A 16323-nucleotide genomic window follows, 5' to 3' on the forward strand; every position below is an offset into this window, starting at 1 on the left:
CGGGCGGCTCTGGGCGGGCGGGCAGGGAAGCCGGCGGGTCACATGACCGCGCCTGACAAAGAGCCCGGGACGGGCGGCCGCGGGCTACGGCGTCTCTCGCTCCGCCCGCCCAACGCCGCCGGGGAAGCCGCCGAGAAGCCCGGAGCCGGAGCCGGAGCCGGAGCGGTGAGAGGGGCCCCGGCGGGGTATCTCCGAGCGAGGGCCCCGGCGAGCGGCTGGGCTGGGGGCGCGGCGGGCGGAGGCCTGGGGGGGGGGTGTCTGGGAGACGATGCGCGGCCCCTCGGCCCCGGCCCCGCCGAAGCTGGCGTTCGCGTCCCCCCCTTTCTTCTCCGCCCGGCGCCCCCACCCCAACGAGCACAAGTTCCGGTCCTAACCCTGCCCGCCTTTGCCTCCGGCTGCGTCAGAGAGCGAGTGGGGCGGCGGGCGGGGGGGGGGGGGGAGCAGCGTCATTATCCCCAGATTGGGGGGGAAACTGAGGCACGGGACATGGTTGGCTCAAGGTCCGTCCGTGACCGTGCGTAGGGACAAGAACCAGGTCTCCTGATGCTGGGCTGCCTATTGCGTAGGGCTCAAAGGAGGAAACTCAAGAGAACTCTCCCCTGTTTCCCAGTGAAGAGCCCCCTTGTCTCTCTCCACCCCCTTTGCAGGGTTCGCTGGATGGTCTCTTCCCCTGTCCCATGGTCGTAGTTGGGACTGGCACCTTGCAATGCCCGGGCACAGGAGAGACTGAAGTAGATTGAAGGGTTGAGTGCGGGAGAGCTTTCCCCACACTAGGCAGAAAGAAGGAGAAGCAGCTGCAAGGGTCCACTGCTATCCCAAGCCAGGGAGAGACTGTACTTTTTAAGCCTATCTCCCACCCTGCTCCTCCTTATTTTAACCCCTGGACGTCATGGGATAGCCAACTGCATTAGCATTGTGGGTTGTTTACAAATGTACTGTTAGCTACAGTGCTGAACAGTCCGGACTGGACTCTAACTCAGAAAGCTGATCCTGAAGTGTTTAATTCAATGGAAAGTCCTGGAAAACCAAATAAATAGAAACTACTGTTAACACAGGGAAAGTGTGCCCTTCCCACCCGTGATGGGGAACGATCTGTGGCTGAGAGAACTGATGATCGAACACAAGGGTTCTCAGATTTTTGTACTGGTGACCCCTTTCACACAGCAAGCCCCTGAGTGTGACACCCCCCCCTTATACATTAAAAACACTTTTTAAATATATTTAACACCATTCTAAATGCTGGAGGCAAAGCGGGGCTTGGGGTGGAGGCTGACAGCTCATGACCCCCCATGTAATAACCTCGTGACCCCTTGAGGGATCCCGACCCCCAGTTTGAGAACCCCTGATCTAACAGGACTTCAACTGCTATCAACTAATATCCCAACATAATGATGTTTCTCATAGGCCCTTAAACTGACATTTGTGGGCCTGTGGTGGCTGGGAAATGGGATGAACTATAGTATAGTATGGTCACCCACATTCTAGGATGGGTGATGAGCCCTCTGTCCCTTTGTGCAAAATGCCAATATGGAGTGCGCATTTTGCCTACCTGCAGAATCTTGCACTAGTATTTCTGCCCTGGACCTGCTTTACTAGGAAATACCTAGTGTTCCTGGAAGCACTTGGCACAATTGTAGATGGGAGAAGACAGCTCAGAAGGAACAGGATAAGAGATTTCCACCATTATGGGAAGACCAGAATGACTTGAACCTCCTTTCCCAATTTACTAGTATTTAATAACCTCTCTTTGCCCCTCCCCGCCCCTTCATCTACACCAGAATTTTATTTAACGAAAGATTAACCTAGAAATACAATCAATTGCTATGTTTCATTTTGCTTTAAGGTTACTTTTTCCTGTCACTGTGAGGTGCTTGTGGTTTGGGAGCTTATTGGGCAGTTCTGAATCATCAGACATGATGCTGTTGAAGTTTCAGGTATGCTTGTAGCTTGGGAGGGGAAGTATTATGACAGTGCAAAGGCCGCCCTTGCAGTGTAGAGGAGAGCCAAGTCTCATTAGACCCCATGGAGCTGTGATTAAACTGTGGCAATGTCGGCATCATAGACTTCTGTCAGTACCAGTTGGTACCTCCCCTTTGCAGTTACTATGTTTTCCTCTCTTACAACTGAATCTTTGCTTGATAGATCAGGTGTAGGCCTGGGACTTAAGAGATCTGGCTTCTGTGACTGATTGGCTTTGAACAAGCCCCTGAGACTTGGTTTCAGTTTTCTCATCTGTAAAATGGGAATAGCAATCTCACAGGTATTTTTGAGATTTAATTTATTTTTGTAAAGTGCTTTGAGCTCTTCTGATGGAAGAAGAGTTAAGGGATCATTATTAAGTGGGTCGCTGTTGGCACATAATGATCAGCTGCTATGCACCTTCTGCTCATGGGGTGTAATTTAAGTCTTCTGTGAGTGTGTTTGTAAAGCATTACAAACACCATGCTAAATGAACTGAGGAGGTACCTCAGCTGTGTATGAAATTGAGACCTTGTGGTTAGTCATTCAGGCTTACAAAGGGTAGCCAAAGTGCAAGTTTCAGCTGCTGTACTTCAAGGAACAACTTTAGGGGTTTGTAACAGAGCCCTGCTTGGCTTGGGCATAGTGGTAATAAGAAATGGAAACTTTTCTGACCAGCATCTGCAGCTGAGTAGAGTTGACAATGCACAAATGTATTGGCACCAGCTTCACCTGATCTCATGTCTGGAGTTAAATCTCTAAACTCTGAACAAAGATCCTTTCACAAAGGTATTTTGGCTGGAGAAGTCATTGTCTCTGTCCTCCTTGGGTAGTGTGTAGGTAAAGCTTTGGGTGCATCTCAGTAGCTTGCCTGGCAGTAGATTGCTCTCAAAATACTGAAAACATTTCAATCTACAATCATTTCTCAGAAAAGGAAGGGGAGAGTCCTGCTTCCAACATAAAATCTGGAGGGAGAGAATAAGCCTACCTCTTTTCATTGTCAGAACACACTATCCCCACTAGTCAGTGGAGATCTGAGTTAGTGCATGTAGCTAGCCTACATTAATTAAGATATGCTGGGGAGTTAGTGGAAGAAAAGAGTTCCAACGGAAATGTCTCAGAATTCCTAACTGTGAAATTTTCACCTCCCCCTGTTGCTTTTGGCGGTGCAGGAGCAATTTCTGTGTGATCAATGCACAATAGGGACCAGCTCTCCACAGAGTATGTGATAACAAAATACAGTAAAAGCTGTTTTATCCAGCACTTCCCCAACCGGAAAGCTCTATAAACCAGCATTTCTGATCTTTGTTGAAATTCCAGTTCATAGCCCACTTGGCGTGGGGCCAACATGGGGTTGGGACGCCGGAGGAGATGTGGAGCAGGGGCTCTGGGAGGGAGTTTGGGTGCGAGAGGGGACTTGAAGCAGCGGGAGGGGGTGCAAGGTGCCAGATCTGGGAGGAGGGCACTCAGGCGGCTCCCCACAAGCAGCAACCTGTCCCAGCTACTCCTAAGCGGAGGTGACTCCATGCGCTACCCCTCTCCACCCTGAGTGCTGAATTGCTTTCAATGAAGAGAAGGCAATTCAGGTGTTCTGATTTGAAAATGAGACTCTCTAGCATGAGTTTCTGCACAGCCAGTCAACCAGGCCAGCCTGACAGATTAGCAGGTGTCTGGTTCAGTTTTTAAAAAAAAAAACAAACCCAGCCCTTTGCTTTTTCTTTTCTCTGCACTGACTCTTCCTTTGGAAGGAAAATAAATGAGGTCCTAGGGAGTAGGAGGAAGAAATAAATATTCTGCAGCTGCAAAGGGGCCCCCTTGCTGTCTTACTGCATCTCTTATTCAGTCATTACTGATGAACACAGGTGACCAGGGCCAGATGATCTACTTCCTACAGTCACCGACTCTCCTAAAAATCTGTTTTAAAGACCCACTCTTGAGCATTTGCTTTGGTGAGAAGCACAAGCTGAGCAAGGGGATGTGTGTCATAATCCTGTGGGCTGCTGGAAAGACGTAGACCTTACGTTTGTTTATAGTGAACTTAGTGCTGGGTTAACAGTTCTGGAGACTGGCCTGCTGATAAAGGAATTCAGTCTGTGACTACCTCTCCACTAGGCCACTAAAGGCCCATGAGATAGTGACTGTTTAATTGCAAGATGAGCCAGCTTTAAACCAACAAACTAGCCTTCAAAGGAGCCATCTGGTCCCTTGTTGTTGTTAATAAAGGCTCTTTCCTTCTCCCCATTTATTCCAACAGGTTCAGTGTCTGGCTCTGGATAAAGATATCCCTCCTGCTGTCTGACCACTGCAGCCTCCTTCCTCAAGGGCAGGCTGGCCCTTGCTAACGGTGCTATGGACTCACAGCTTTGGCAAGGTTCCTTAGGAGGGAATTTCTCAGACTGTCCCAATGGCTCCCAATGGGTGTGGGATGTGTTCAGTGAGTGTGCCCAGGATATCCGGGACTTCGCCAGTATTGTGTTGGGTCTGGTTTCCATCTTCTGCTTTGCAGCGGCTTCCTTCCCGTAAGTAAGACTCTTATGCTGCCAGACCAGGTGCGTGTCCTGGATGCCCAGTGGAGGGGATTTTAGATCTGGCTGGAGTTTTGTCCTTCTCCATTTGTGATGGCTTCCAAAACATAAAGCCAGGAGCCCTCATTGGAGATCTTGAGCACAGCCACTTGACTGGTCTAAGGGCTGAGTTTAAAATGGGGAGAGGGCTAGTGGAGAAGGAATAGTAGTTCAATTTACAACTTCAACTTTGTCATCCACACAAAACAAGGCATAGTTCGTTGCTAATGCCGCTATATGCTGTTAAACAGCTGTAGTGTTCCGTCCACAAGGTAGGTGCATCTCAGTGGTTGAAGTGATTCCTTTATGTGTATTAGTTTGCATAACACTTTGGGCTCCTTCAGGATCAAAGCTGTTAAAAGGACAGACTGTAGATTGGATGGCACAAGGAAAATGCAGATGCTCTGAGAGCTTTTTCCATTTCTAAATATACAGTGAGGTTGTCTCACAATTAGAGAGGCAGTTACTCTACTGGAACTTCTGCTTATGCATAAATTGTGGTGAGCAAGTTAGCAGATCAGCAGTGTTTGTCTTTTTTTTGCCCCCCCTCACCCATCAGACTGACTTGCAGATCACATGTGCAGAAAAACCTCTGAGGAAAGCAGTCTGGAGAGGCTGAGCTCAGCAGTCTCTTGGAAGATGAGTTTTGTCCACAGCCCACATGGAATGGGAAGGTGTGGGTATGGCTGGACTGCCATATTAGGGCTAACCCACTGTGACTGTTCCTAAACCAGGAAGTGACTCATTCTTGAGTTTAGGAATGCAATCCATCTGCATACAATTGATGAGCATGTCTGTTTCACTCTTGCTGCCCTAGACACCCCTATAAAAGGCACAACTGTCAGTGGGGAGATTTGGAAGTGGGTCAAGGCTGGGTGTTTGCTGTAACTGGAAGGCATGTGTCACTACCTTGCTGACTGGTTAAACCCAGTCTATCTGGCCATCAGCTTCCAGCTACCTGCTTAGCCCAGTTAGACCAGGGTGGGTAGTGACTGACTAAGCTAAATAATAGCTAGTGACTAATGGAAAGCAGTCTCTCATATTCTGCCCTCGTAAGGCAGGATCTCCAGGAAGGCATTGATGGCTCTGCCTCCCCCAATAGTTTAGTTCTTGTTTTTCAGTGGCGAGTTCTCTGCCCACCTGCAGGAGCAACTCTTCTCACTGCTTTCACATGTGGGGTTTTTTGCCTCTGTTCTAGACTTTCTATGAAGAGTCTGTGGCAGGTACTAAGTAGGGCAGAGCTAGCCTGCACTTACACTTTGAAGATCCAGGCAAATATCTCCCCATGTGTGCTAGGCACCCGGACAATGAACCGTTTTACAAAACCCAAATCCCATAATGGGCGAGATGCTACTGTTGCCAGTTAATCCATCAGGGACTATCAACACCACCCCCCACCCCATCCATTTTCACCTCCTAAGCTTCCTCTCCCATCCTGTTTTCCAGCTTTTGAGAAGGAAATGCCATCAGCACCTTGGAGAAGAGCTGGCACAATGGTATCTGATCACTCTGTCCTAGCATGTAGACTTCATCCCCTCTTCTCCCGTTGTAGGTCCCCTGTCTTTAGAGAGACCAGTTTGTTCCTGGCCCCTATAGCACTGGTGCGGCCCCATCTCAGATCAGCTGTCACTCTTTCGGGGACTTGGAGGTCAGGTCAGATCTTGAAGTGATGCCAGCATCCTTGGCTAACAACTGCCCTCAGGGGAATCCATTCACCTCCCAAATCATTTTAAAGCTGTACTCTCCCTGCCCAAGGCCTGTCCTTGGGCTGCAAAACCTAACCAAGTGGGTGGGTGCCAATCAGTCCTCTGTGAGCAGGACACCTAACTAACATCTTATTCAGAACAAAAGCTGCCTAGGGAGGCAGCAGGAGTTGGACATGGCGTAGGGCAAATTAGCCCACCATCTTTCCATTGCCATTACCCAGTGGAATGAAGAGTGGAGACTCAGAAACATATCCAGGAAGGGATAGATGCTTCTCAAAGCATGAACTGAGCCAGGAGTGAACAGGGCATAACCCTCCCAGGCGCATTGGTGTCTGCTCCAGACCAACAGAGAAAGCATGGTGCAAAGAAGTGAGTTGTTTGGACAGTGACATCGAAGATATTGGAAGACATGCAAGGGATCTGATCTAGGCTCTGCCATGCCAACATCTAAATCCCTATTAAAGATCTGCTTTGGTCAGACTGCATATAGTTAATCAAGTTCACCTCTATATAAATTGCTTATTTCCTTTTCCCCAGCCTCTGTCTTTCCTCTGATAGTGAGCAGATTCGGAGCAGGGAGCACTCTTGGTCAGTGTTCCCTCTAATTTTTTCTGCACATAGAATCACAAAATCACAGAGTTGGAAGGGACCTCAGGAGGTCATCTAGTCCAACCCCCTGCTCAAAGCAGGACCAGTCCCCAACTAAATCATCCCAGCCAGGGCTTTGTCAAGCCTGACCTTAAAAACACATGTGTGGAATGACACATCACCTTCATATTGGTGCACATAACAAAATTCATGGGGTGGGGCTGAGGGGTTTGGAGTGTGAGGGGGGGCTCAGGGCTGGGGCAGAGGGTTGGAGTGTAGGCAGGAGGGTTCTGGCTGGGGGTGCAGGCTGTGGGGATCAGGGCTGGGGCAGAGCGTTGGGGTGCAGGGGGTGAGGGTTCCGGCTGGGGGTGCAGGCTCTGGGGTGGTGGGGTGGAGCCAGGGATGAGGGGTTTGGGGTGCAAGAGGGTGCTCCGGGACTCCCCCCCCCCCCCCCAAGCTCACTCTCCCTGCAGCAGCACCTGGGCTGGGGGTGGAGAGGCGCCTCTCCCCAAAGCAGTAGCTCTTGAGCTAGGGCTGTGGGATAGGCGGCCCGCCCCTGGCTGTGACAGGTCTGGGCCGGGGCTGGGTTCGGGCCCTCCCCCGGCTGCAGCAGGTCCAGGACTGAGTTGGGGAAGGGGCACCACAGCTGCGACAGGTCCTGGCTGGGGCTGGGTCACCCATCCCCCGGCCGCAGCAGGTCCGGGGCTGAGTTGGGGCCAGCGGAGGGGCCTGAGTGCCTGTGCGGCGCTAAATAGGCTGCTGTGTGGCCCCACGGCTGGCAGCTTATCAGGAACTTAGCTCTTGGTCATGTCTGGCAAGTGCCTAGCATATTACTTCAAATAAATAACTCTTCAATCAGAATAAAATACTGTGCTAAGCAGGGATACGCGCACAACACAACTTGATTTACAGTAAAGTGATCTAGCATTTTCCATCTCTAAAACGCTTAGCACAAATAGAGGGTGACCACCTGTTTTGAGGTGGTGGGAGACAGAAACGAGGATGCCTCTATCCTAATCATCCATACCGCTTCGAAACAAACCAAGGAGCTGTCTAAACTAGACGCTGAAGAGCTCAGGGCTCTTCTCGTACAAGTGGGAGTTTGCCCCAGTGTCCCTCCCCTTTCCCCTTGTTGCCCAGTGTGCTGCATACCTAGCCGCATTTCACAGGGGTTGTATTAAGTTTGGAGTGCCAGGGGCTATATGAGCCCAGCTCAGGGAACATTCAGTTACCTGCTGCTCCAGAGTCAGCCAGAAGAAGGCGCTTATGGCATTGGTTTGTGGATCCCATTTTAAAATAAATGGGGGTTCAGCCCATTGAGAGCCTGTTTGGGGAACAGGGGCAGGAGGTTCACCTTGTTAGAGGTGAACAGCCCATCAACCCAGCTGAAGGGTGAACAATGCTGCACTGGAAATCACATGGCGAAAAAACTACCAGGGCTGCTTAATACCTGGGGCTGCCTAGTGGAGGGGAAAGTTCTTGCTGCAACTTTCACTGTAGTGCCTGTTATCTGACTTTAATATTTCTGTCTGGATAGATTTAAGGGGGAGATGGGGACAGGCAGTCTTCTATGGTGGGCCTGAAAACCTGCCTTTTGCACATTGGGGTTTCTTTCCCTTCCACCCCTCTTGCAGCCACGCTCTGGGATGTCTGCCTTGAGTGACTTCCAGTTTCCATTGCGAAACGAACTCTTGAACCTACGCAGATTTGGCTGGATCAGCAGATTGTGTCAGCCAGACTTGCTGAGCTGATAAGTTACCCAGAGAAGAGTGAGCAGGAACCATGCTCTAGTCTGATGTGGATTGATGGGCTCCTCCTCCTTGGGGATTCTGATAGAAGCCTTTCCTATGTGCTGTGGGGCAGCTTAATAGGAACCAGTGTATCCCCAGGGCCAGCCCAGGAGAGTTCCAGCAGGTGGTTTGAATTGCAGATCACCTGCTGCTACTGCTGGAGATCGGGGATTGGGATCATCATCTGATGCAGTCTTAGCCTCTGCGGTGAAGCTCCAGATACTGTGAGTCAGACTGAGCAGGCTTTTTGCTGGCAGTGAACAATAGTTCTTCATCTCACAATAGGCAAATGCAGGGCAACCTGCTTTTTGAGAAGGTTGCCTATGATGGGAAGCGGTGGCACCTTGAACTTCCCCCTACTGCAAAGTACGGTAAACCTGTTCTCCATGCTGCCTCAGAAAGGGGGAGTGGCCATAGAGGTGTAGCCTGTGTCCCTTCTCTACATGCTGGCTTCGAAATTTGATCAGACCCAAAGCAGCATTGGTTGTGCCTGGCTTGTAAACTGAGACACCAAGACTTGTTTAAGATCATACAACGAACTGGTTGCAAAACGAAGAAGAGAAGCAGAGTCCTAGCTCTCAGGCTATTGTTCTAACCACTAGACCTAACATTTCCCTCGTGAAAGTGAGAGGTGGATAACATCATGCACAGTGCAGGCAGGTGGTGTGTAAGCATCTTCCCACACAACCCTGCCAATCCTCCTCCCGTGTGACTTGCACCACCCTTGATAATCCGGAGTTCTGACAGCCATGCCGTTGCTGTCTGCCAGACAGCAGGGTGGCAGGCAGCAGTCATGGGCTATGTGACTAAAGTGGTTCTGCTCTGGATTTCCCACAGCACAAAGGTGATGGTGTTTAACTTGTGGAGTGGAGAGAGTGAACTTTTGGATTAAGCCAGTTGATCTCCATACCCTCCTTCCCTTCCCGTGTCAGCCCTCATTAATAGTTGTGCCCTCTGGGGTTAGAGCAGCACTCATTGGTTGGTAGATCAGCAGAGCCAGCTTTCCACAGCCTCAACAAGGTCCAGATTAAGGGCACAAGAGGGGAAAAAATAGCCGTACTAGTAACGCCGATGACGTGGGGTTTCAAGGTTGTGCATTCTTGATGTATGTGACTTGCTATAATGTGGGCTGGGGCAGTGAGGGGAGGGAACCCACTGAAAGCGCTCCTTGCAGATCTTCCTGCTAAAACCACAGGTGAGTCAGTGCCTTCGGGCTTGTCTACATGAGGAAATTTACCAGCAGAACTGTACCGTAAAGCTAGACTGCAATAGTTTTGCTGGTAAATTTCCCTGTGTAGATAAGCCCTTAGCCTGGTACTGGTTTGTACTCCTCTGTGGAGTTTAAAAACTAACATAGCATCCAGATCATCAGGGGGTCCAACATTCGAGGAACCTCTGGCCTCTGCTCCACTGGGGTACTGGTGAATTGATTGTGTAGAGCTAACTTTCTCTCTCTCTCTCTCTCTCCACCTCCACAGACAATATTACCAGGCCTGTAAAACAGGTAATATGGACCAGGCTCTCTCCATATACTTCCTGCTGGGATGGCTAGGAGGAGATTCCTTAAATCTAATAGGCTCTTTCCTGGCCAATCAGTTGCCACTACAGGTAATGATTTAGGTTTTTCTGTGTGATTTGCGTTTTGGCTGGCAAGGAGTAGTGTCCTGATTCTCTGTGTGGGTGGTAGGGAGGAGAAAACCGAGCTCATTGGTATGACAGAGACTCCCTAGCCAGTGCTGTGTGTGTGTGTGTGCACATGTGTGTGGTGGGGGAGTGAGTGGAGTTAGGACACTTATTAAAAGAATGACCATGATTTGCTTGCTGTTCTTTTTTTAATAGGGCAAGATTGTTACAATAACTAGAGATGGGCCTGAGCCATGCAGTTGGGATCTGGAGCCAAAACTCTCCAATATGCAGGCGTGTCTGGCTCAGGGCTTTTGCTTCAGACCCTTCTCACTGTCTGATCAGTAAAGATCACCTTCTGATTGACAGAGGAGATATGACCCAGGATAGAGGCTGGTGTGCAGTCTGAGACTCTGGGTCTAGGCTCTGCCAGCGTCTTGCTCTATCCAGCATTACAGGCAGCTAAGATCAGCTGACTTACTTGCAAATTAATTTCTTGAGCACATGGGCAAGAAACGTCTCTTGCCCTGTGGATTTTCTGAAGGATGCACTGAACTAAAGAGAAGCCCCTGAGTTTCTGGAGGTTGTCTAGGTCATGGTTGTGGCCTGAGGGAAGGAGGTTTCACTCTGTAAGACCAAGAGATGTTCCAATGTCATGCATAGTCTGTCTCTCTCTGATTCATTTTCTTACAGGAGGGAAGGCTAGTTGGTGAAAATCCAGGGCAGGGCATCTTTTCTCCTGCTAGATCAGGGTGGTGAAAGTGGAGCCCCAGAGTTCTACATTATCCCCATTTTACAGATAGGGATAGTGATACTGACCTCCTTTATAAAGTGCTTTGAGCTCTACTGATGACAAGCACTGTGTAAGAGATAGGGATTGAGATGAGATTACTGGTTCTGTGGATGAAGGGAAAGCAGTGGATGTATTGTTTCTTGACTTTAGCAAAGCTTTTGACACGGTCTCCCACAGTATTCTTGTCAGCAAGTTAAGGAAGTATGGGCTGGATGAATGCACTATAAGGTGGGTAGAAAGCTGGCTAGATTGTCGGGCTCAACGGGTAGTGATCAATGGCTCCATGTCTAGTTGGCAGCCGGTATCAAGTGGAGTGCCCCAAGGGTCGGTCCTGGGGCCGGTTTTGTTCAATATCTTCATAAAGGATCTGGAGGATGGTGTGGATTGCACTCTCAGCAAATTTGCGGATGATACTAAACTGGGAGGAGTGGTAGATACGCTGGAGGGGAGGGATAGGATACAGAAGGACCTAGACAAATTGGAGGATTGGGCCAAAAGAAATCTGATGAGGTTCAATAAGGATAAGTGCAGGGTCCTGCACTTAGGATGGAAGAATCCAATGCACCGCTACAGACTAGGGACCGAATGGCTAGGCAGCAGTTCTGCGGAAAAGGACCTAGGGGTGACAGTGGACGAGAAGCTGGATATGAGTCAGCAGTGTGCCCTTGTTGCCAAGAAGGCCAATGGCATTTTGGGATGTATAAGTAGGGGCATAGCGAGCAGATCGAGGGACGTGACCGTTCCCCTCTATTCAACATTGGTGAGACCTCATCTGGAGTACTGTGTCCAGTTTTGGGCCCCACACTACAAGAAGGATGTGGATAAATTGGAGAGAGTCCAGCGAAGGGCAACAAAAATGATTAGGGGTCTGGAACACATGACTTATGAGGAGAGGCTGAGGGAGCTGGGATTGTTTAGCCTGCAGAAGAGAAGAATGAGGGGGGATTTGATAGCTGCTTTCAACTACCTGAAAGGGGGTTCCAAAGAGGATGGCTCTAGACTGTTCTCAATGGTAGCAGATGACAGAACGAGGAGTAATGGTCTCAAGTTGCAGTGGGGGAGGTTTAGATTGGATATTAGGAAAAACTTTTTCACTAAGAGGGTGGTGAAACACTGGAATGCGTTACCTAGGGAGGTGGTAGAATCTCCTTCCTTAGAGGTTTTTAAGGTCAGGCTTGACAAAGCCCTGGCTGGGATGATTTAACTGGGAATTGGTCCTGCTTCGAGCAGGGGGTTGGACTAGATGACCTTCAGGGGTCCCTTCCAACCCTGATATTCTATGATTCTATGATTATAACTACTACATTGTAGTGTCCCTCATTCTGGATGTGGCCTGTGGAGACCATAAGAGCCAGTGTGCAATGCCTCTGGCTGGACCAAGGGAGAGTTTCCTGGCTGGGCCTTGTAGCTGCCATTAGCTGATCCTCTATAATCAGACTGAGGAAAGCTGCTAGGCTGAGCAGAGTCTGGGAGTCCATCTGTGGATGAGCTGAGGGAGGCAGTTCTGCCATATGACTGACTGACTGTGTTTCCTCCTGCAGGTTTACACTGCCATTTACTACGTGCTGGCAGACTTGGTCATGTTGTCTCTCTACCTCTACTACAAAGTCAAGAACCAGAGCAGAGGCTGTGAGTTGCTAGTTACTAATGCAATCCGGCAACACTTACATTTTGCAAATGCAACTTTGAAAGCTGCTTCCTCCTGCAGTGGCACTAATGTTGATGGCTGTGGGAGGAGCTCAAGCAGCAGCCTGCTGGGTTTAAACATTTTTCCTGTTCAGCCAGGAGAGCACAGCAGGGATATGGTGACCAAAGGACACCTCAGGGTAGCAGTACCATGAATTTACACTATTACAACTGTTAGCAATAGGAGGGCCCTCTTTCACACAGGGGCGAGCATCTGATTTCTCTCGTGAGATTAAGAAGCCAAAAAATTCCCAAAGGGCTCCAGGCTAGAGCCAGCTTAAAATCCCCTAAACACTAATGTATTGAGAGAGAAATACTGTAAATACCAGTTAGCTGTAAATTAGTAAAAAATGACTGGCAACTAGACTAGCAAGTGAAATCACTTACTGGGTTCAAGGCTTGCAACTTAGTCTACAAACATGGAAATAGCTGTGGAGCAGGAACTCTAGCTATTTCTGAGCTGCTGCTTATCCTGGCCAAGAGTCTGATCTCTTGGCATCCTGGAGCTTCCGTAATCTGCCTCTAAGCGTAAACCAAAGCTATACTGGCCTAGGGCAGTGGTTCTCAAGCTGCTGCCCGCAGGCCACTTCGGCCCAATCAGCACACAGCTGTGGCCCATGTGACACCATCAGGGCCATACAGGTTGTGAATGTATAATATCATAAAATTTGTGTGGATGCAGCCCACGTAACATACAGAGAGCTGCCTATGCGACCCACAATGGTAAATAGGTTGAGAACCCCTGGCCTAGCGCAGAGGTTCTCAACCCTTTTCTTTCTGAGGCACCGCCCACTGCTGCCCCCAACATGCTATAAAAACTCCACGGCCCACCTGTGTCTCAGCTGTTTTTCTCCATATGAAAGCCAGGGGTACCAAGCCGGGCAACTACCCGTGGCCCCATTCCACAGGGGCCCCAGCAAAGCTACGTTGCTCTGGCTTCGGCTTCCGTCATGGGTGGCAGGGCCCCAGGCTTCAGCCCCACGCAGCGGAGCTTCAGCTTTCTGCCCTGGGACCCAGCGAGTCAAATGCTGGCCCTGCTTGGCAGACCCCTTGAAATGTGCTGGCAGCCCCCGCAGGGGGCCCCTGTCCCTGACTTGAGAACCACTGACCTAGAGCATTTCCTGCAGTATTAATGGCAGTCAGCTGTGCTTTGGGTCCTCTGCTAATCCCCAGACGCTACCCTGTGTTTTGATAAATATTCTGTGTTTGAGCCTAAGTAGAACTCCTCCATAGGACTGGTTTATAGTAGAGTTAGACCTATATAGTGCCTCTTTCCCAGCTATGTTCTAGCTTTGTCATTTACTACGGTATGAAAATTAATTAAGCCATAGAAGAAACACTAAGAGGAGGAAACAAACTAAGAAATATCTTTAAAAGGGTGAGGGGTTAAAACCAGCCTGGTGATTTGCAGCTTAGCCGTTATTGCAGTAATGCCTAGAGAGAAAGCACATGCACATAACAAGAAATAACCCTGGCCTCCAAAGAATTCACAGTCTAAATTGACAAATGGATGAAGGGCAGGAGGAAGGGAGTGAGTGCTATTATCTCCATTTTACAGATTGGGGGGCGGTGAGAGGGAGGTTGGAGAGATGACATGGCTTGCCTGAGGTGTCACAGGGAATCTGTGGCAGAGTTAAGAGTAGATATAGGGTTTGGTAGATGCTTTTCCTTACCAGGTATGCAGTCCGGGCCTGAAACTGTTGAAAAGGGCAGTAACAGAAATGTCACTTCAAAGTTCAAGAAGATTTCCCCCCCCCCTTAGATAGGAGGGGGCACTGGAAAAGAGAAGCAATATGGCTCCATCGGGACATTTTTAGTAACCTAAATATATAAAAGGAATCCACAAAAAGTGGAAACACAGACAAATTGCTAAAGATGAGTACAAAAAAATAGCACAAGCATGTAGGGAGAAAAATCAGAGAGGCTATGGCACAAAATGAGTTACACCAGAATCGGGGCCTTAAGTATGTGCTGTTGAGTATTATTAAGACAGAAAAACCTTAAAGGATTTTTTTTTAGCCTTGGCAGTGTTCCTTTTAAGAATGTTAAGCTCAGAATGATTTCCTTTTTCATAGTGGATGAATTGGCCTTATCATGAGATAGCAAATGTGGTTTTTTAATCTCTCTGAAGTTACTTGGTACTAACTATACGACCACAGGCTTGAAACAGAGTGTGCCTAGAGTGGAGCTGGAGGCGTGACTTCCTGCTTAGACAGAGTATCCACATTGGCATACTCCACACTCCAAGTGCAGGAGGGGCTATGCACTGTTTGCCTAGGGTTTCAGACAGGATCATAGTTGGGGTGGCTAGCCTGTTCTGCAGCCACGACTGCACTTTAGTTTCTAGCATGCTGGAGCAATCAAGCTAGTGTGAGGGTCTCTCTCGTCAAGCCGGAAGCTACGCCTTCCGGCTTCAGTGCAGACCTACCCACAATGAAACTGAATGTAGATTTTTAGACTTCCTTTTATTCTACAGTTTTTCCTTTCTTCACTAGGAGGTCTTGTAATGGCAAAAGGAGGGACCTTTACTCTTTAACTTTTGAGTAATCAAATATCTGCACTGAAGGCAGGTGCTGCTAACCTGTGATGTGTTTAAATGTCTGCCGCATGCATTGCATAGCCCTTCCCCAGTACCACCATGTGAGGAATGGAACTTGGTTATTCAAGGCCTGCCTTCAAGAGAAATCTGAACCTGCCACTGCGGAACTGATGCCTCCCTCTTCTGTAGGATGACACTGGCCCTGGTTTTTCTGGAGGTGATGGGATGCAGATTTAACTGGAATCCAGGTTGCCTCGTGTAGTGCATGGACCCACTCACTCCGTCTCGTTGGTGGCACTTTGTAACTCACCTCTGCTTTCTCTTCCCAGTCTCTGCTCCCATTAATGCAGCCTTTGCCTTCGTTTTTTTGGGAACGGTGTCAGCCACATCCTTGCTGGGCAGAGCTGGCTCCACAGTTGAAACGGTGACATTTAAAAGGAGGACTCTTCTGTCTGCCGCAGTGGATGTGGCTGGATGCGAGGTGAGCCCCTCTTGATATATGGGGGCAGGGAGGAGGCTGAGGATTTGTGGGACAGATGAATAATCAGTTTGAAATGGGAATGTCCCACAGAGAGGGAGAGCTGGCAATCTTGTCATGTGACCGTTTCAGCCAATAGCTAGCCAGGCAACTCAAAAGAACTATTGACCAGGTGGAAAGACAACAGTGCATACCTGGGTTTGGTCAGTCATGGACTTTAAGGTCAGAAGGGACAATTATGATCATCTAGTCTGACCACCTGCGCAACGCAGGTCACAGAATCTCACCCACCCACTCCTGTAACAAACCCCTAAACTATGCCTGAGCTACTGAAGTCCTCAACTTGTGGCTTAAAGATTTCAAGATGCAGAGAATCCTCCAGCAAGTGACCCGTGCCCCACGCTGCAGAGGAAGGTGAAAAACCTCCAGGGCCTCTGCCAATCGGCCCTGGAGGAAAATTCCTTCCCGAACCCAAATATGGCGATCAGCTAAACCTGGTCATGTGACCTCACCTCTGCCACCAGATGCCTGTAAATCCAAGGATACAGTTCTGCATGTGCCTTGTACAATGCATAACAGTTTGGTGTTTTATGTCTT

At 49.3% G+C, this 16323-nt stretch overlaps 1 protein-coding gene across 5 annotated transcripts in view; it reads left to right on the top strand.

Annotated features, from left to right (window-relative positions):
* Window positions 1-47: 47 nt before the first annotated feature.
* Window positions 48-16323, top strand: part of SLC66A1 (solute carrier family 66 member 1) — a 46430-nt gene continuing 30154 nt past the window's right edge. For 2 of the 5 annotated variants that reach the window (XR_007353300.2, XM_048825043.2), the window contains exons 1-6: window positions 48-165; window positions 1844-1934; window positions 4214-4478; window positions 10086-10215; window positions 12565-12652; window positions 15578-15729. Coding sequence is in view for 4 of the 5 variants with exons in the window: in XM_048825043.2 (XP_048681000.2) it covers window positions 4309-4478; window positions 10086-10215; window positions 12565-12652; window positions 15578-15729 (540 nt within the window). In the remaining variant the exon portion in view is untranslated. The remainder of the gene's footprint in view (window positions 166-1843; window positions 1935-4213; window positions 4479-10085; window positions 10216-12564; window positions 12653-15577; window positions 15730-16323) is intronic. The other 3 variants (XM_048825040.2, XM_048825041.2, XM_075121111.1) reach the window with 3 other exon arrangements.

Source organism: Caretta caretta, chromosome 18 (assembly GCF_965140235.1).
Source record: "Caretta caretta isolate rCarCar2 chromosome 18, rCarCar1.hap1, whole genome shotgun sequence".
Taxonomy (NCBI): domain Eukaryota; kingdom Metazoa; phylum Chordata; order Testudines; family Cheloniidae; genus Caretta; species Caretta caretta.